The following is a 21,552-nucleotide window of genomic DNA, read 5'->3' as shown; positions in this document are numbered from 1 at the left end:
CCTGGACTATCCGTCCATCCAGCATGTCTTTCCAGCATCCCACCTGGTTGCCTAGCAACCTTAGCAAGATTCCATGAAGTCACAGGTACCCACTGTTATAATACTTGTTTCCCCTCTTGAGTCCAGTTAACCTTTAAAGTTTTTAAGGAGCTGCCTGCAAAAGTGGTTCACAGTCGGTAAATAGTTCAGTAGGTGGTTTGGCTGAAACACTGACACCACTGCGGAGATTATCTTCATTACCAAACAGCAAGGAGGGTTTGCAGTACCAGTTGTGGAGTGGATTTATAATTATTGGTTGAGGTTGAGCTGTGAGAGTGTGCAAATAGTCCTGATGTGTGTTAAAGGTTCAAACTGTGGATTAATAACCATCATGGGAAACTGCCTGTTTTTGATATGAGATAGAGTGAGGTAAAAACCAGGTAACAATTTGACAGAATTAACAGTAATCATTCAAAGCACACAGTTGCTCTCCGGAAACTATGATAACAATCTAATCATATTCTTGTTTTGTTTTTTAATCATGTTAACTTGTGTTGTTTCTGATCTGATGATACATCGTCAATGCTGCTGAACATTTTCTCATAACTTTAGATCTGAACCAAGACTCCTAACACTTTTATTGATAACCTCCTGCGAATTAGATGATGTTTGATGTCTGAAATCTATGGACTCGTTTGTCTTTAAGCTATAAGATGTTTCAAACCACAAAATACATGATAGAACATAATGCTTCTCTTTCCTGGGCCATAAAGCTATTTTTATAGACCCTATCTATAATATTTCACCAGCACAGATTATAGATGTTTTATTGTGATTGCCCACAGAGAGAAGAGTTTTATGGAGCTTTAGTAAATCATTCCTTTCATTTGTGATATCAGCTTTGAAGACTGTTTGCCAGTGTGTGAGTATAAGAGTTGTGCAGTGGTAACATTTATGATGCATAAGCTAATATATTTGAGTAGTTTATGGAAGCAGTAAAGTATGAAATACATAATTTGCTAACATGAACCATGTAAAACAGCTCTTAAAGATGAGCTGTGAATACAAATACAGGTTTTCTATTGCTGAAGCATATTCTGTCATTCATGACCAGGGAAGCTCTTTCTCCTTGCTGCATTTCTCCAACAGTAAAACTCCTCCTGCGTCGGGTGTAAAATGTTTAAATATTTGGAGTGAGGAGGAAGCCTGTGTTACATTACACTGCTGCATCTTCATGCATCGCAGAAAAATGAGGAATATATTATGTTGTAGATGCTTTTTTTGTTTAATTTTGTTTTGTTTATGGACTGTCTCTCAATTGATGCCTGATTAAAACTGATCATTCAATGCATGTTCAACCTTCAATGTTATTGATAGGTTAAAATTAGAGACGCATTTTAAATTAATTTTGTTATGTTGTGTATCCACAGCGAATTGGATTAGAAATCTCCCTTTTTTGTTAATATTGTACATTATTTATTACATTACTGTACTGTACAAACGCATACTAAAACTTCTAAATGGGGCACAAGGGATTTATGGTACAGATGTGCCCAGTTGCTGCACAATGAAACTGCCTTTCTTAACTTTTTAGTATATCTGCTCTATAAATGACAGAAGAAAGCAACTTAATTTAATACTGTAGTGGTTAAAAGTATTAAGAAACTGTGATTGTAATGTTGCTTGCTGTGAATTCTGTTTTGTAAAAAAAAAAAATGTAAACAATACTTTGTGTAGGCCTTGCTAGTAATCATGGTAATTTACATGTGTACTATATATTCTAAAATCACATAACTAAAGAGGCCAAAAGCTGATAAATGCAAGGTCACCAATGAGATAAGTTACGTGATGTGTCTAATTTCGCTTGTGTAAGATTACTTACAAGCCATAATCATTTCCTAACTCTTACGTTGTGGTTTTGAATGCCTAAACAGGACCTTGCTTTTCATGCCTATGCGAGGTAAAACATAACACTGACTCTGTATTCTCTAGTGGACTGACGGGTGTATTACATATTTTGGTGTGATAATGATTGATAAATCACCAGTAGCTTCTTGGAGCTCGAATGTCTTTCCGAAAAAGTTGGGACGTTGTGTAAAATGTAAATAAAAATAGAATGCAATGATTTGCAAATCCCATAAACCCATATTTAATTGCAAATACACCAAAGACGACATATAAAATGTTGAAATGGAGAAATTGAATTGTTTTATGAAAAATATGTGCTCATTTTAAATTTGATGTCAAGCAACACGTCTCAAAAAAGTTGGGACAGATTTAACAAAAGACTGGAAAAGTTGTGTAAAGATGAAAAAAATAAACACCTGGTGGAACACCTCACAACTAATTAGGTTAATTAGCAACAGATTAATAACATTATTGGGTATACAAAGAGCATTTCAGAGAGGCAGAATCTCTCAGCAGTGAAGATGGATAGAGGTTCAATATTCTGTGAAAATTGCACAGTAAAAAAAATGCTAACATTTTAGAATAATGTTTTCATTTTTTATGGTACATAATAACATTAAAAGATTCAGAGAATCTGGCGACAATCTCTGTACACTATGTACAAGACTGAAAACCAATATTGGATGGTTGTGACCTTCGGGCCCTCAGGCGGCACTGCATTAAAAACAGACACAAATCTGTAGTGGAAATCAGTCTGGGCTAAGAAACACTTCCGAAAACTATTGTCTGTGAACACAGTTCATCACTGCATCCACAAATGCTGGTGACAACTGATTCTGAAACACAACCACCTTCTCTGGGCCCATGCTAATTTAAAATGGACTGAGGCAAAGTGGAAAACTGTCCTGTGGTCTGACAAATCAAAATTTGAGATTCTTTTTGGAAATCGTGGCTGCTGCATCCTCAAGGTTAAAGAGGAGAGGGACCATCCAGCTTGTTATCAGCACTCAGTTGAAAAGCCAGCATCCGTGACTGTACAGGGATGCCTTAGTGCACATGGCATGGGTAGCTTGCACATCTGGGAAGGAACCATGAATGCTAAACGATATATAGAGGTTTTGGAGCAGCATATTCTGCCACTCTGACGACATCTTTTTCAGGGAAGACCTTGCTTATTTCACCAAAAACAATGCCAAACGGCATTCTGCATGTGTTTAAACAGCATCACTCTCTAATAGAAGAGTGCGGGTGCTAAATTGGCCTGCCTGTAGTGTAGAAATGTCTCCAATTTAAAAAGAAATTGGTGCATTATTAAAATGAAAAGTATGACAAAGGAAACCCTGAACTGTTGATCAGGCAATAATAGAACAACTTTTCACTTCCAAAACTCTAGAAACCATTCCCCTCAGTTCCCAAATGTTTACAGAGTGTTGTAAAAAGAAGTGAAAATAAGCATATATTTTTTATAAAACAATAAAATTTCTCAGTTTCAACATTTGATCGGTTGTTTTTAGCCTATCTGCAATGAAATATTGGTTTATGTGATTTGTAAATCATTACATTCCGTTTTAATTTATATTTTACACACCGTGCCACAGCGGGGTTGTAATTTTACTTTCTTATTCTTGCTCTGCAGCTTCTATGGAATTGAATTGAGACATAATTTTGTTTTCATGTGGATTGCATTAAAAGAATACTATCTTACCTTGATATCATCCAGTTGTTTCCATAACGCAAACCAAACACTATCACTTCTGTTTTTCAGGGCAATGAGTACATGACCTGGTTAGTGTACGTGTAGGAGGAAAAAAAATAAAATAAAATTGATGTATTAACACTAACTCTCATCATCAGCTTCATTTAGCCTATGATTAACTCCCAATCACAAGGCATGATTAAAAGTCAGAGTAAAAATATTCCATACATGTTTAATATTCCACTAACAAGGAAACCAGCTCCCAAACTGCCAACAAAATAGATATACACCCATAACACGCACACACTCCCACATACATCTTTCGTTCCCTCGCCTGAAAACACACGCCTAAACATTTCAGGGCTATCTCCCCGACACCCCGGTGCCGGCAAGGTGGAATTAGAAAAACCAACCCCGCGGTCTCATTAATTAATTAAACACCATGTGCCAGTGGCACCTGGGTACCGGTTATCACTGCCACTCAGACACACCGTGATCTCAATAACCACCCCACCACAGGGCAGAGAGAGGGGGGAGGTTCGGGTGAATGGAAGTTAAGGGACATCAGTTCTTCTTTCACAACTTTGAGTTGAAGACAGTTTCTTTAAAGAGTGAGGAGACGGAAAAGAGACCTCAGAAACCGTCTTTCTGTATCGGAAGTAAAGTGGGACACATTTACACTGAACGGAGCATGCTGAGTGTTTACTGCTGTGTGTGTTTGTTTGTGCATCTTTCCCCTCCTTTACAGGCTCCACAGGACCTTTTTATCATCTGGCCTAGCAGGGGCCCTAAATCACTGCAGCAACACCCTCCTCCTCATCTGCTCTTAATACCTCTGCATGTGGAAACACTGCATGAAAACAGACACGCTCTTCCGCTTTGATTCTTGGCCAATTAGTATTTAGCATTCTTCAAATTTTCTGTGTTTTGTCTTCTTCTTTACTTTTAAAATGTACAATAAATGCAGATTCAGTATATTGTGTCCAGAATTGTATTTGTAATTGCGTTTCAAGGATGTAAAAAAAACCCAACATATTTGTCAACCCTAATACACGTATTATTTAATCCATAAAAACGTATGTGTATGAAAATTCAGCATATTGGGTTAATTTTTTCAAAATAACAGAATTGTGGTTTTCATTAGGTCATGAAGGAAATACCTCGATTTACTCAAATCAGAGCTGAGTCACGCTGTAATAACATAATGTCATAAAATGTTTTTAGCACAAAATGTTTACTGACTCACAATATTTATTCTTCGTGTTCATCATATTTTATCTTTTAAATTCGGGACTGAGATTTGTTGCTTTTGTTAATATAACCTCAAATAGTAAATTGCTTAATACTACTTTTAAAATGGACTTCAAAATATTGTATTTTGAATGTTAATTATTTGTCCGATTATCAACCAGCAGCAACAAATCAAACAACCAATGACCAATCAAAGGTCTGCGGTGTAACAGAGATTTCTTTACACCAAACAGATCCTGAATATCAAATTAAATTATATATCTTATTCTATTTGCAAACATCAAACAGGCTAAATTGAATTGAGTTGCACCCCTGTGATATTCCACATGCTAAACCTTAGTATCTATTTAAAATTAAACCATGGCCACCAGCACTAATTGGACCTACGGGGACAAATAATTTGTAGTTCTGAAAATCAAGTGGTATCGCTGTTGGTTTCTTTGCTTTTCAGCTTGTGAGATTGACTCTAAAGAAATGTCTGAATCAATAAGAGATATGGGAATTGAAAACTCAATGCAGGTGAAACGCACAACTTCCACAAACTGAAACAAATGACAAATATTTGTTAACGTGGTTGAGGCTCACAGTGTCAGTCTGAACTTGATAAAATAATAGAACTCATATTAGATTAATAGTTAACATCAAGGCTATCTAGAACTAATAAAGGTGTTTAAACATTAACGGTTGATTTCAACCCACAGCAACTGTGGACATTTTAGGAAAATGGAGCAACATTTTTTCCCAAATGACATGGTGACAGGTGAGCAATATTTAAAAGATCCAGAAAATGAATAGGAATACTTACAGTTGTGTTCAGGTGTGTGTGAGTTTGGGTTTGCTGGCAATGTTCTTCAGTATGAGAGCTGGTATAAACAGGTACATTTTCCAGAGTACTTTTGGAGACACATGTTAAGAAAACTTCTATAGCTCTAATTTAATGTATAATTTGGTTTGATTTTAAACAGGAGGAATGACACAGAAAAATATACTTTTAATATATGTTGAATCTGTCTAACGATCTGAAAGACATTTTTAAAAGAAACTTAAGCAATATCTTTTTTTGCCTGGCTTTCACTTCAGGTACCTCGTCATTTTTTGGCAGATTTTAAATCTAAGGCATTTTTTTTTTTTACATTAATATTTTTCCTTATCTTTTGCATTTGATTAACTTTTTGTATTTTCAACATTTTATTGTTTTATCATTGGGATTTTTATGTCTTGCTAAACTGTCTGTGCTGTTATTCTTCTCTTTGAACCACTTTGGGCTGCAGGTTTGTTTATAAATAGTTTTCACTAGTTTCAAGTTAACAGTCAAATTTTAAAATTGTATGTCCATCCTGATTCCCCCCCATCCCCCAACCTCCCCCATGTTTTTCAGTATTAATATCAATTTCTTTTTATTTAAGCTGAGTGAGTAATTTAAGAGAAAAGAGAGAAGGGTAATGTAGATATAGTGCTCTGTTTTAACTTTTTCTCCTGAGGTTGATCAGAGTGTGTCCACAGCAGAGATTGGAGACTTGACTGAGCTCCTGAACCCGTGGTTAGGATTGTCTCTTTGGGGTGTTTATGCTTCGACAAGGCGATGCTATTCATTTTGCGGTGGAAGGTAAAAAGCTGAAATTTATTTTTAAATAAATATTTCAGTACTGGGCACTTCATTAGATTTTATTTTTTTTATTTTTTTAAGGTTATTCTGACACCTCAAACTATTAGACAATTATTTCAGTAAGACTTCTTTGTCTTTGACTTTTTTACCTCACCAAGAGTTCAAATACAACCTGGTTCCATCTCAAAAGGTGCTGGTTCAAATACGACCTGGTGAACATCAACAGTGAGCATTTTGCACGTTTTTTCAGTACGGCTACACTGTGTGCAACCAGGTGGGTGCGAGTGATTCAGTGGAGTGGTGTTAGATCTGTAACCAAATAACGTGTTATTGTAGAGCTGCAATATTATAATTGATAACTGATTGGAAAATGAATAGCAGATTGAAAAAAGAATCAAAGAGCAACTATTTTGATACTTGATTAATTGTTAGTCCTTTTTTTAAACACAAATATCAAACATTTAATGACAATTTGCAACATTTTTGGAATTACAGATATATCAATTTGGATATTTAAGCATTTGCACTGATGCTCAAACAAAACAAGAAATTGAATGATGCAATTTTGTGCTCTCGGATATTGTGAATGGCCTTTTTTTTTTTATGTTTTCTGATTTCTTTATGGGACAAATGATTATTTGAAAAAATAATCTGCAGATTAAGTGTTAATGAAAATAATCTATATTTATACCTATAAATTAGTGTTCCTATTATCTTCTCTTTTTTAGATTCCCTTTAAGAAAAAGAACGAAGCCCATATGGATAAAACTCTGAATCTGCACATGATAATGCTGCAGCGGCTGGAGACAGAAACTTGAGATCTTCTGTGCTGCTTTTTGCGTACATCTGCCACACTGCCTTTGTTAGTGAGCAAAATAAAACTCTTTTGCTGTTGCCTTGTCTGAGAATGCTTCATTTAACAACTCAAGGCACAATCAGATCAGTCTGCAGCATTAGCAATGTTTCTGTGCCTCCGTGCTCACCCACAAAATACTTTGCTAACTCTATTAAAGGCCAAAAGAACTTACCGACAAAGCAAACTCCACAAGACTCAGGAAACTATGTGTCCTCTTGTTTATTAAGACTTCAGGAATGTCAATAAGAACATTTCTATACAGCAGGAAGGCTGAGGAGGCCAGCGCGCAGACACAATGACCTTCTGCTATTCTCCTCATTGATAATGACCCAGACACAGGCACACTGCCCATCAGCCAGACCTCTAATAAAGCCAAACACTTTCTATCATCTACTAATAACCTCCACGCAGCAGCAAGAGTCATGGACAGGCCAGCGTCTTCTGAATGCAAGAGGGGGAACAAAGCTCTGGGCGGACAGGAAGTAGTGAAAAGCATCCCGTTTATCGATCTGAGAATGATGGCACATGGTGATAACTACATTCTTCTTCATCATCCCCCCCAAAAACACACAAAGACAAAGACCACTGTAGTAAAGAGAAACACATACACACAGTGCAAAAGATTTCACCCTAACAATCAATCCTTTTGGTAGACTCATTTGTGAGGCTCTCGGTTGCCTTGCCACTACACACACACACACACGCGCGCACACACACACACACACACACACACACACACACACTTGTAGGGATGGTATTTTTCAAGAGATAGGATAGGTAAACTCGTTACTCTTTTCTTAATTGGTAGAGAGATTCTGTCCTTTTTTCCCATCTCAGCAACCCCTCCAGGGGAATGCTGATTAATTGTCCTCTAAGTCCTCATAATACCCTCCCTCACGCACACACAACTCTCTGCACATATACACATACATCCTCTGTTAGAAGACATCAACTCTCTCCAGACCGCAGTCCTACACAGTCGGTTTCACAGTTCAGTAGAGGGTCGGTTTTTTTTTTTTTCCCACATCCCCCCTGGTTTTTTTCTTGCATCTCCTCCAGCCTTCATATCACTGGCTCAGCTTGAAAATGTACCCATACAGCTGGTCTGAGAAGGCCTGAAGAGAGAATTTATCTTGTACCCGCCTCCTCCCAGCTTGTCCCATGTCCCTGCGGAGGTGCGGCTCCCCAACGAGCCTCACCATGGCCTTAGAGAAGGCCTCAGCTGTGGGCTCGCACAGGAAGCCCGTCTCCCCGTCTGCCACGCTCTCCAGCGGGCCCCCAGAGTTCACAGCGATAATAGGGCAACAGCAGTACATGGCCTCCACAGGAACGATCCCAAAATGCTCTCTGCTGGGGGTGTAGAGCACCGCGACGCTGCCCCGAAGCAGCGCCACCTTCAGTGAGTCAGAGGGGGAACGCAGAAAAGTGACACAGTCCTCCAAGCAGAGCTGCGCTGCTAGCTCTTTCAGCTCAGTGTAATGTTGAACGTTCTCAGTAACTCGGTCATCGTAGCCCCCTGCCACCACCAGGTGAATACCTGCGCTCTTGCCTGGAGGGAGGCTGCTCCTCAGGGCTGCCAGAGCCTCCAGAGCCAGGCCCAAATTCTTCTTTCTCTCATATCGGTTCAGGGAAAGGAACAGGCAGGAGGTTCCCTCGGGCAGCAGCCCTTCCAGGCCTTCTGCTTCGGTGGACGGCTGGTCAAAGGTACGCGTGTTGAGGGAGGGATAGAGGACATCTGTCTGGACTCTGCGCAGACTATAAAAGGTCTCCCTGAAGATGCCTGCGGTGAACTGACTGTTTACCAGAATCTAAGAGGAAGTACAGAGAGATTAGTTCACAAGGATCTCGCATATATCACAGGTGTTTTAATTCCTTGTGAGCTGGGCAGCAGCCTGAGGTCTTTGATTATCCTAAAGTCTAGACTAAAATCGAAATGTCATTTCATTTCTATCAGGGCCCTGAGCTTTTACAACAGCTTGCCTGTGGAGATCATCCTGGATATTTTAAATGATCACTGTGGTTTATTCAAACTGTTTCAAGTAAAAAAAACACTTAGTATTTTAATGTATGCAGTCACACTAGAGCTTTAGTAAAACTATTTGGGAGGAGGCCCGTCTGTTTCTTAACTACAAACAACTTTATTATATTTCCCACACAGAAAAAAATACATTAGTAAGAAAGTAGTTCTGTTGTTTCTATGTTATAAGCTACAATAAAATGGTTATTACAGTCAAACAGACAAGCATTACTGCCCTATGCATATGAGATTAAAGCAGCTCATCAACATGTTCCACAAACAATAAAATAATTTTAACAGAACTAGAAAATTAAAGTGCCTTGTAATTATTTGTGTCCACATCACCAGAGTGCCATAGTGGTGCACTTACTTTTTTATTCTCGCTTTTAAAGACTTTCTATTTATTCAATAATTCATTGTTGACTTATTGTTTTAAGTGCTGTGCAAAGGTTTCAGGCTCTAAAAGTAAAGTGAGGATGCTTTAAAAATAAAAAATAAAAAAAACAATGTCATAAAAAGTAAACAAAAAAGTCAGAATCTAGTCAATATTTTTTCCACCATGAGGAGGACATACTGTTCAGAGGGACTTTTATTTATCTAATCTTCTGGCTGTGTCTGTATAAACTTTTTACCACATGTACAAACTGTATATTCAATGTACAGCTATTCATGTTTACAAAAACAAGCCCCTTATTGGAGCCCTATTGATTAATAGGCTGGCAAATTCTATTGTCTGATACTTTGGAACTTTGGAGGTAATTGTACATACAATAGTCAATAATGTAGCCAACATATTTCAATTGCTTTTGCTAATTGCTAATTTAATAAAGTCTACAATATAATCCTGCTGTTTTCAACAGTTCTGGATTTGACTCACCTATAGTGTGATTATCCAATTTCAATGACAACAGGTGCCTGCATAAGTTTCACAACGAAAGCCTTGTCAAGAAATGAAAGGATGCTGTCTCCGTTTGTTATTATTGGCTCTATTGCATAAAATGCATAAAATGTGATTTAGAAATGATGGGATCTTCAAGCACTTGTGTAAATGTAACTTCATTTCAATTGGTCCAAGAGAGCCACGAACACTTTATTTCCTCACTCGAAGAAAAAAAAGTGGTGACGCATCGTTCCGGTGCGCTCCAGCAGCACCACACTTATGATTCCCAGTGAAGTTTACTGTTTCAATGCACTGATGTCATTTTGCACGACAACCTTTATCTGTAACTGCAAAATATCCTGACTCCATCACATATCGTTTTCACAAGTGTTTGATAACCATATTTCGGTCAATCAATATAACAATATCTTTTACTTCCCAATACCGGTATTGCCATGAGCCCCAAAAATGTCAGTATCAGTCTGGCTTCATTTACAGTATGATCTATTTGTCTGTCTGTCTGTCTATCCATCTACCTCCGTTTGCCTTTAAAACAGCACCAATTCTCATCAGCGCACAGGTTTTTAAAGTACTTTGTTGGTAGGGCTTTTCAATCATCTTTGAGAACTTTCCATGGTTCAAAAAGGTGTCCAAATGCAGCAGCAAGGCTTTAATGTGATATGGTGAAACGGAATCTTATTATCCTATTAGTTTAAAAAATAAATTTTAATAGTTTAGTGATTTCCTACAGCACATGCACAGGTTCAGCCCCGGGCTCTCCTGCAAACTCATCCTGCATTCCACAGGCGGGACCTTCTGGTTATTCTCTAATCTGTGCAAAAGACAAGACAGCATTTCATAGCAAAACCCTCCACATGGGCATTTTCAGGGTGCTTGTAGTAAGGGTATAAAAGGGGCTAAAAGTTATGTTGAACGTCTCCCAATTTATGTCCGTCATTTTTGTACTTAATTTATGTGCTTTGGTTTTATTGCTTTGCTCCCTGGCTAGTATTCCTTACCCTTTATTTAATCTTAATGACATAATATGACATCCTTGTCCTGTAAGCAGACCACGTTCTTTGACCCGGCCTCACACCCTCCACCTTTACGTACCATATCAGCCATGCCAGTGGTGCGTTCCTCCAGCCAGTCAATAGGAGCACGGTAAAGCTTCTTCAGGGCCGACTTCCTTTGGGTCAGCAGCTGGTCTGGGAAGTGACAGTAGAACAGAACCTTCTTCCTGTGCCGGGACAGTCGCAGCACCGGGATACACACCGATACCTAGGGTCAAAGAAAAAAAAAAAAAGAAAAGTTTACCCTCTGGCAGCTTTAAGGTTTGACATATAGTGTCCCTTCTACAGCTGTTGTTCAGAGTAATTTCACACATATGGAGATAGATTATAGCAAACAGACAACTCTAAAATGAGAGCTGAACGTTTACACATACATATGAATTCGGAATTCAACTTATGTGCAAGACAGAATAGTGACACCTGCGTGTATTTGTGTGGAAAAAAATAAGCTAGGAGTGTCCCTTTCATGTTAAGGTATCCTAACAGGGTGTAACACGAAAAAGAAGACGGACCACTGTTAACAATGGAATATATTCTCTGAGACCAAAAGGCAGTTATGAGACACAGACGACTCAGAGGAAACTGAATGAGTGACGATCAATCAGACACAAATTACCTGATCACAGAAGACGACATCGTACTCCACCCCGCTGAGGAAGACCAGGTAGAGGGCCACATAGATCATCCTCAGGTAGGCACACAGGGCATGCAGATAGCCAAAAACAGTGGTGGGTAGCCAGTCACCCACACATACCTGTTGGAAGAATAATATAAACAATTAAATCATGCGTGTGTGTCACATATTAAACTGTGTTCTTTTTTCTTTTTATCTTTGAAGTACACTACTACGTTGTGAGGCGTGTGGCAACGCACCACGGGCAGGTCCGAGTCCAGGGTCTCAGAGAAGCAGTGCGTTGGGTCGTGATGAGCCGTCCAGATCTGAACGCTACAGCCTTGAGACTTCAGGGCCACAGCAGCATCGACCACCAGTCTTTCTGCTCCCCCAATACCCAGGTCTGGATGGAGAAACACCACCCGTGACATCCTGCATTCCAGAATGGATAAAGATCAAATTTAATTTGGAATTAAAAAAAAAAAATTCTCCAAAAGACAAAGGTCGTTTACAGACGAGGTAAACACAGTAGAACACATGCAAAATGACTACATAATGTGAAATGACACAGACGTCAGTCTGACCGTGAGCACAGGAAGCCAAAAGAGTACAAATAATGCCAAAAATAAGTAGGTAAAGGCTAATATTTTCAGACGAACCTGTAAGATAAATGAAAGAGTGAATTCATTTTCTGAGGCATTCAAACAATCTAAAACTTGATGCTGATGAAAACAACAACAACAACAACAACAACAACAACAACAACAACTCTCAATCAAAAGGAACCTGCGATTCGTGAATCCACTTTGGTGCCTAGAAGGAAACTTTTCAGGACTGCATTGTTGACTAACTTAAAGAATTACTCTTTGTGATTTGTGACATACTTCATAACTTTTACCCCTGAAAGCACTTGAAGACCATTTACTTAACAGAAAATACACTTACATCTTCTGCAAACCACCCTCGTTGACACAAAGTACTCTGCGATTTAATTGTGAAACCTGTGAGACCAATAACTAGTTGTCCCACTGACAGCAACAACACCAAAGAGACTTTTCATTTAGAAAGCTGTCTGTGTCTCCAGCGACAGTCATATGTTCATTGATACGAGCGAATACAATTGTGAGCCGGTTTTTTTTTTTAGAGCCTAACAAGTCTTTGTAACCGAACCCCACATTTACAATTTAATTATAATACAGTTATGTTTACCTTTGGATCTCTTCAATACCCTGTCCAAGCTCGGAAACTTCTGATTGTGTTCGTTTAGCTGTCAGTAGGAGAGAACTGTCATGAAAAGCTACCGTTCGGACGCCATTTTGGCTCAAATCCACTATTTGTCTCAAGCTCATCGCGTTTCAATTTTGAAACACAATGGCGTCTGTTTCCTCAGATGTTGACGGGCGCGCTTCCTGTGAGACACGTCTCCTTCAGAGACAAGGTGGTTCAATTTTATGCCTTTCAATTAATGTACAGGTTCGTTCATGAATTTATGACAGTAAAAAAAAATTACATCATTTAAAAAAATACGCTTAGCTAAAATGATCAAAAATATAAGCTCCTCGGATACCGTGTCGTTCAATCTGTTTGTGTTGAAAGCGATCAGCCGGTCAGGCTTGTAGTCGGTCGCCTCCACTGGTCTTGTGGTCTGCAGTCGTGTCCTTTTTAGACTGGCGTCAGCTTTGCGGGCTCTCTTCTCAAGTTTTGACCAATTCACACATCGACTGTCTGCTGTTTATTGGACGTGGACATCATCTCGAAGAGGGGCTCAGGTTTTCATCTCGCATCGGGACAAACACAACAAAATGGTAAGATCCTCAGCTCCCATCTGAAACTGTTACTGCCGCTGAAGCAGCTCCGTTGCACTCATTTCGTCCCGAGCTAACCTTTCGCCATCTGTTCGCTCATCATCTGTGGACGTGGCTGTATGTTGCCATTCAAACAGTCCCGCATTTCAAATTTTAAGTCGGCCCGTCTCCGATTTGATTAATTATGTACGTATACGTGAACACGTTAGGTGAAGCCTTGCCACCAGATGTGAAAGGTTACCCCGCAGACACTCTCGGTGAAGGCCTTCGCCATCAGTCCGTGACATAAACACGCCGCACAGTTCACAGTTAAATAAATGTAAGCTTGTTTTTCATTGTTAGATCTCCTTATCTAAATGTTAGGTTTAGGTAGTTACTTTATTAATCCCTAAGGGAAACTTTTTTTTTTCGCTACAGCAGCATACAGGAAGCAATAAGATAATAATAAAAAGCAATAAAATAGCAGTATAAAATATAAAATGTACAGTATGTACAGTATATATCTATACATATTATATACAAACAACCAAGAAACACAGACAACATTGTTATGTTATATGTTATGTCATAGGTTGACCGTAGTTGTGATTTGTGTGTGAGGAAGTGACAGCGATGTGATGGGCTGTAAGAAAGAAGTAGTGACGTTGAATCCTGTTTATATGTCATAAAACCGTTTTTCTTCTAGCCTGGACCAGCAGCAAGTGCCACCAACATTGGGGCGTCTAGCCGTTCCCCCAGCAAGACAGTGGCCCCCCGGGCAGCAGGCTCAACAGTCAGACAGAGGTACACACTCATTAACAGACCACTAAACTTGTACTTGTCAAACGGGCTCTCCCCCCCCCAAAGCTGACGGATACAGTAATAAATAAGGACTACAGTGAGACGAAGGACAGATAAAAGGCCGTGAAGGGTCTCCTGATGAGGAGTCCGTATGACGCATCATTCAAACCTCTGTCCAGTTCAGCGCAGGTGTTAGACAGAGCGCTCTTCCTCCATCATTAATACATCAAACGAGGGAATATCCTTTGTAGGATAATGTGCAATGACCCAGCACCTTACTAATTATCTTAATGTCTTTGTCACTCAATTTGTTTATGAGACACTACTATGGAGAAGTAGCTTTTAAACATTTAGAAATTTACGTCAAACATTAACCCCCCAGTTGTCCTCGGGTCAAAATGACCCGCGGCTGTGTTCAACCAAGTTCTATTTTATTTTCATATTTTTTGGGGATCGTTGGTGATAAGGAGGCTGTGAGGGTTTCTTTAAAGAATGATGACCAATTATCCCCAAAAAATAAAAAAATATATAGAAATAAAATAGAACTTGGTTGAACACAGCTGCGGGTCATTTTGACCCGAGGACAACAGGAGGGTTAAAGCTTAGCTCGTGCGCACTCCCAATTAGAACTTTCCAAATACTCTCAGCGTTGACCTTGCCTGCTCTTGTCATCAAACTGTGAGGAGTGATTGATGATTTTTCAGATAGCCCTCCCCTCTAGTTTTTGTGCACCCTCACTAGATTAGAGCAGATAGATGTTGTGCTGTGAGTTTAATCAGTGTGTAATCAGAGGCTCACTGTTTCCTCTCTCTCATTATTACCCACTACTACCCCCCTCTTCATTACCTCATTAACCTCTATTTAATTTCAGCACATGAGTGCAGCAGCCATGAATCAATCTGCTCTTTTATCACCAGCTACTGTAGTTGGAATTGCACTCTTGAGTATCTTGTGTTACTGTTTTTTTTTCTTTTTTTTTCTTACCAATGGCTCAAATTGAATCAGCACAAGATAGTTTTAAGTTGGCAAAGTTTATCATGTACATTTTGTGAAATTCTGATGAAATTTTGGTTTTGCAACATGTTGACAATTGCTCTATAAAGCAAGCTTGTTATAATTTACGAAGGAGGCATTTCAATGGTTGATATTTAACGGTTTGTTTTATGCGTGTGTTCCACAGGAAAGCTACCAGCAGCGGTACACGCAGCGGTGGCAGGACCACAGGATCGGCAGGCACTGGTGGCATGTGGCGCTTCTACACTGAAGACTCACCAGGGCTCAAAGTGTAAGTACAGATCCTATAAAGCAGTTGTATCTACACACTCGGCAAAAAAAAAAAAAGAAAAGAAAAAGTTTGACATTTTAACTTGTGGCCACTTACAAATACACTAATCCTCAGTATTTCCGATACTTGGGGTGTTTAATGGTCAGAAATTAGGCGGACGTGACCACATGTATGAGCTGTAAATCAGCCTGATTAAAGTGTGTGTCTATATACACACACATAATTATGAGTGTTAGGAAAAACTGTCAACCTCAAACTTATATTCAACTACATCCTCGCCTCTGATATTAGAGAAGGCGTCCTGTCTCCTGGCCATAGCCGGTCATGGTTGATCAATGGTGCTGTGGTGGTTATCGAGTGCGTCTCTCCAGCAGTCGAAGGAGGGCAGACTCGCCGTACAGTGCTGTATATCGAGTGCGGGTTTGTTCCTGCGTTAGACGCCGGCCTCAAAGCTTCATTAAAGGATCCTCTCTGAAAGGTCAACTCAATTACAGCCTTCTGACAGGGCGAGGAGGGGTCCACGGAGGAGATGGTTGGCATGGCAATGCTGCTACTTAGCGATGCGCTCCTCCACCCCACCCCCCCACTCAGAGCCTCCTTCAGAGATGAGAGCCCCTCCTTGTTTCCAAAGCTCATCAATAAAATCAGCCTCTCCGCGAAGACTCTTGCTCTGTTTGGGGTTACAGCAAATGATGAGATTTTGTGTTGTAATCTGGGTATTAATCAGTGTCTCATTGTTGTGACAGTGGCCCAGTGCCAGTGCTGGTGATGAGTCTGCTGTTCATTGCTTCGGTCTTCATGCTTCACATCTGGGGGAAGTACACCCGCTCGTAAAATCCCACCTCGTGACCTCTGACTCTGCACCTCGGCTTCTTAACTCTTTGGACCTGGACCAAACAACAACCTTAACGCTCCCAGTTCCCTTCTCCACTCTCACTACAACACACAAATTGGATTTTTGTGACCATTTTCAGGACATGATCTTCATCTGACTTTTGGTAACCACCTTGTTGCATCCTCTCATCTCTCTGTATTTTTACATTTGATGGGGGTGAATGGGAGGAGGACATGCTGACCCACCTCAGATGTGACGTCTGTGTGTGTGCCTGTCCCTCCAAGCGGCAGCAGCATGTTCCCTCAACTGCCGCATGAAGATTCAGTGCGGTGCCCAAAGACATTGTTGTTTTCAGACCCCCCAGCAAACATTTTTCCTCGTAGCCCTAATTGAATTTTTTTTGTTAACAGCATTTGTACAAAAAGTAATTGTAATATTGTACAATAAAAAAAGTAAAAAAAAAAAAAAAATCAATGTGTTTTTTAATTTGTATTTAACCTTACTTTGTTTTGCTAAATTAATCTTGTTTTTGTTTTTCCAAGTCATTTGAAGTTGAACGAGCCGTTTGTGTGTTGAAAGAAGAAAAATATTCTGAAACGTATTTCCAGTGACAAGTGACTATACTTTTAACCTTTTGCATCCATGACAGACGATTGAAAGCCATACATCTTTCCAAAAAGCATTCACAAATGTTTGTTTTAACAAAAATTATAGAAATTAAAATGTCAAGTGTTGCGTTTCAGTGTGATTGACAGTTCACTTAATGCTTAAACAAATGACTATTTAATTGTTTTAAGTTTTGGTTAAAACTCAATAGTCTTTTTTGCCTAAAATTACATTAATAATCATTCTATATGCAACCTTAACTATCCAATTATGTGGTCATATGGCTCTCGGTTTTGGTCTTGACAAGATTACACAGCACATACTTGCAGCATCTGAACTACATGAGGAGAAAAGCCTAGACTTCAATACAGATGTATACCAACTGCTTTAAATTGAAGTTGACTGGATAAAAGGTAATTTTTCAGTTTACGTAAGTCTATATAAGTTCAGAGGCAACAGTCTCCAACACGGACTGTTGTAGTGTTTATCACCTCTCGCACTTGCTTTTTTTACTGAGTTGCAGGCAAAAGTAAAAAGTCTCCATTGTGTCAGAGAAATACCAGAAGACTAACAACAAGGAAGACACCAATAATTGTGTTGTTTTTAAGTAATAAGCTAGATACTGAATGGCACAAACGTACTAACTGTTACCTTTCCATATTTCTTCCTCACTGTGACTAGACTTTTTGAGAACAAAGCTGAAAGAAAAGTGGGCAATATTTTGACTTTTTTTTTTATATACTAAAAACTCTTCTTGAACCTTCTGTTGATGTCAAATCAAACAGATACTTTGATAATTGTGTATATTTAGGTTTTCCTGTGTGATCACTTAAAACTCCATCTGAATTTTGTGCCGGTGTTTTTCCCTTCTACTCCTGAAGGGGGCGCTGCAGACTATTTTCTGAGTAACTGTGGGTCAGCGGACACCGACGGATGAAGCTGTTCTTACTCAGGGACGTACATAAACATCCTCCGAGAGAGATTTTTCTTTTTTTTAACCTAATAAAATCATTTTAACACTATATCGGGGCATGTGTGTCTTCGATCAGGCTGAACATGATCATTCCCTCTGTTTGATTATCGAGTGCTTCACACGCAAACTTTGTCAGGATGAGTCAATTATTTTAATATGGACGTCACTGAGATGAGTGGAAGAAAAATAAGTGATCAAAGACAGCTTCTTTGATTTGGCCTCGTTGATTTAAGCTGTCTTGACCCTTCACAAGATTTCTTTTTTTTTTTTTTTTCATTGATGTAATGACTGCTACTGACTGGATGTTTTGGAGCTGTAGAAGTAGTTCTGTCCCAACCTGCATCACCAGGCTATCTGTGTTGAATATGAAACCACCAGCTGGCATGGCTCGTACAGATGTGTGTGTGTGTGTGTGTTTGTGTGTGTGTGTGTGTGTGTGTGTGTGTGTGTGTGCGTGCGTGCGTGCGTGCGTGCGTGCGTGCGTGCGTGCGTGTGTGTGTGCGTGCTGTGCGTGCCTTGTGGTAAACACAGTGTTCATGTCCTGTTCATTAATTCATTCTGTTGCTATGGCTCTGCTTTTCCGAAAGGCGTCCAGCGTTCGTGGCAAACTCGGGCGCTTCTGTCACATCCCTCTCGTCCTGTTACACACAGACACATAAACACGGGCATACGCTCACAAACTCCAAGGCCCAATTCACGGTGGCACAACACGGCACTGAGCCAGAATAATTCAACATTACAATTAAATATGAAGGAGCCATGGCAAAGCTGTCCTTCAGTGTTCAGGAGTGAAACAGGCCCAGGCAGCATGTGCAGCGCTGTGACCCTCCACACTGCGGCAACCTGTAGTTCCAAACTCCTCTTGACACTGTCTGTACAAGTCAACTCAGTGATTCACTCTGGGGTAAAAAGGAGGCAGATATTTAAAGAAATAAAAATAAAAACGTCTTATTGTTGCAACTAAAGAGCTCAGCCTTTATGTGTTAGACAAACAGACAAATCATTAATGCTCTTAAATCATCCAGTATGTGAGCACTAAAATTATCTTCTTTTTTTTTTTGCCCTGCATCTCTATAGCTTGGTTGTAGTTTGTTATATATGGTATCCTGCTATCAGGCCTCCCTTTGTCATGTCTAGGGACTATATCTCTATGTCCGTCTTGTCTTCAGATGCTACAAAAAGACAAGTGTTTTCTGCTACAAAACACCTGTCCTAGTAAGTATAAGGTGACTGAAGACAGATATTTACTGAAATATCAGTCATTACAAATTGAAATGAATGCCTGAATCTGTCTGCAGATTTTCTATTGCTTCTTAGCAGCACTTCACTGAAATAGGTGCAGAATTTCCTTCAGTAAAATTAGAAAAATCACTCACTTAAACATATTATTCCCAGACAATGATAGAGAAAATGTGGCTCATATTCATAGTGATGTGCACAACATGAAATTAAAAGGTCTATAGACATATTCAGGTTTTTAAAAAAGCCCAAAAAAACAGACATTTAGAAGAGCAGACAACTATTTTATGCATTCTTTTAGGATTATCAAGTCAATTTAGTCTCCAAAAACTTTGTAAAGGAACACTGCTTGTCTTTGTCTAACTGTAATTCATAAGTGAGTTATTTATTACCTCTGCAGATGAGATTATTAGATAGAAACGGTCTGGATACATATTTATTTCCACTACATCAGAACTGCATCAAAAGAGATCAATTAGAAAATGTAATCATGCATGAGCGTGCATGTTAAATTACAAGCGACGTCTATGTCTCTGCAGTCGACATAAATCATCCCGAACATGCACATGTGAGATGGCGTTCGTCTTGTGGAAAGAAAGAGAGGAGTGAGAGATGTGGGGACAGAGAGAAAAGAAAAGAAACTTTCTGCAGAGCGCTTCCTCTCTCTGTCTTTTTCACCAGAAACCCATTTCCTGTGAGGAAACCACACGCTTTTACAAGGGATGGTCCCTTACATAGAGAGAGGAAAGCATGCACATCAACACACATGCATGCACATTTGAGGAGACCTGTAAATAGGTCACATGTTCTTTCTGTACATGACACAGGCTGCTCTGTGGTTTAACATGGAGGTACAAAACACTCTTTAAGTCAGGTTGTGTCAGTCTCTCACCCATCCGTCACATTCATGTCCTGAGATGTCCCACCCTGCAGATAAACACAGCTTTCAGGAAATCAGGTGCAACATAGGGCTTGTGATTTGAAACTTATCTTTCCTTTACAATATTCCTTCCTCAGATGAGTGCAGACACCCGGTGTTGCATGCACGTATGTCAAACACGTGTGTGTTGGTTTTTCTTGAGCGGATCACATGGCTGGTAAAGCGTGGAATGAATGGAGCAGTGGGTAGAATTGATCCACGCTCAATGACCAAGTGAATCCTGAGGGATGTCCCTAAAACTGAGGGCTGGCAGAGGGGATGCTGGGACACCTGTGACAGGATCTGCACTGTGAAATGGCAGGGAAGCTGTACTCAGGCCTGTCAGCAAACACAGTGTCGTATAAAAGCAGTGTCGTATAAAAGCATTGGCAGGAATAGGTATTCAGGCCTTTACCATGAAAATGTTTGCTAATAAAACAAGAAAAATAATCCAGCAAAAATTCATATATATTTAAAATATATACTTACAACAGAAAAAAAAAATCTGATTTAGTTACAAATGATAATGCACATGTTCTAGAAAGTGATCCCTTTAATATTGGCTGCATTATACAGAGTGCCTTAAAATACACCTCTCACATTCACAGACACACACTGATGCCACCTGACCACTGGGAACAGTTTGGGGATCAAATGGCGAACCCTGCGAAGAGGTGACAACCCCCTTCACCTCCTGGAGCCAGCCCAACTGCTTATATCACTGTTAATGTGGAAGACACATTTAAATGATATGGTGGTCCAGGCGGTGCTAAAACTGACCTCTTTATATCCTGTATACTAATAATATATATATATATATATATATATATATATATATATATATATATACTGGATACTGCAACATATTTCTATGATGCAATTATGCAATGTCATTAAAAATGGTGCAAACACAAATTTTACTTGCAAGAGCTCTTACATAATGCCTATTCTTAAGAACTAGTGCATTTTCAAAATTTTATTGTTAGATTACTTCTACATAGCTAATTTGTGCAAATGTAATATTGTATTTGTTATACTACTGTTTTGCTGCTATGTTCTGTCAACACTTCATACAGACTAACATTACTTGCACCACTGCCAGTGCACAGTATTTAAATAAATGTACCCAGCAAATGTACCCAGTGGCTGTGATCCGGTGACCACATAGTGATTAGTCATTTGAGTAACAGCCAGCTGGTTAATTGCCACTGACCAGTAGCACAGTCTGATC

The 21,552-nt window shown here is 39.4% G+C and overlaps 2 protein-coding genes across 4 annotated transcripts in view; one reads left to right on the top strand and one right to left on the bottom strand.

Annotated features, from left to right (window-relative positions):
- Window positions 1–7,872: 7,872 nt before the first annotated feature.
- The window catches only part of alg2 (ALG2 alpha-1,3/1,6-mannosyltransferase), a 39,404-nt gene continuing 25,724 nt past the window's right edge, over window positions 7,873–21,552 (bottom strand). For 2 of the 3 annotated variants that reach the window (XM_069142883.1, XM_069142884.1), the window contains exons 2-5: window positions 12,140–12,311; window positions 11,883–12,020; window positions 11,307–11,474; window positions 7,873–9,104 (exon numbers count right to left, since the gene is read on the bottom strand). In XM_069142883.1, coding sequence (XP_068998984.1) covers window positions 8,364–9,104; window positions 11,307–11,474; window positions 11,883–12,020; window positions 12,140–12,310 — 1,218 coding nt within the window. In that variant the 5' untranslated portion in view covers window position 12,311 and the 3' untranslated portion in view covers window positions 7,873–8,363. Of the gene's footprint in view, window positions 9,105–11,306; window positions 11,475–11,882; window positions 12,021–12,139; window positions 12,312–13,088; window positions 13,276–21,552 lie in introns of those variants that run through there. The other variant, XM_069142881.1, reaches the window with a different exon arrangement.
- Window positions 13,504–17,318, top strand: sec61b (SEC61 translocon subunit beta). Its single transcript, XM_069142885.1, has 4 exons — window positions 13,504–13,684; window positions 14,370–14,467; window positions 15,645–15,749; window positions 16,496–17,318. Exons 1-4 carry the CDS (start codon window positions 13,682–13,684, stop codon window positions 16,581–16,583), a joined length of 294 nt encoding a protein of 97 aa, XP_068998986.1. The 5' UTR covers window positions 13,504–13,681; the 3' UTR covers window positions 16,584–17,318.

The sequence above is a fragment of the Embiotoca jacksoni genome, unplaced genomic scaffold, assembly GCF_022577435.1.
Source record: "Embiotoca jacksoni isolate LCO1_2020_lvr unplaced genomic scaffold, fEmbJac1.0.p SCAF_11, whole genome shotgun sequence".
NCBI lineage: Eukaryota > Metazoa > Chordata > Actinopteri > Embiotocidae > Embiotoca > Embiotoca jacksoni.
This window is presented reverse-complemented; position numbering and strand designations above follow the sequence as displayed.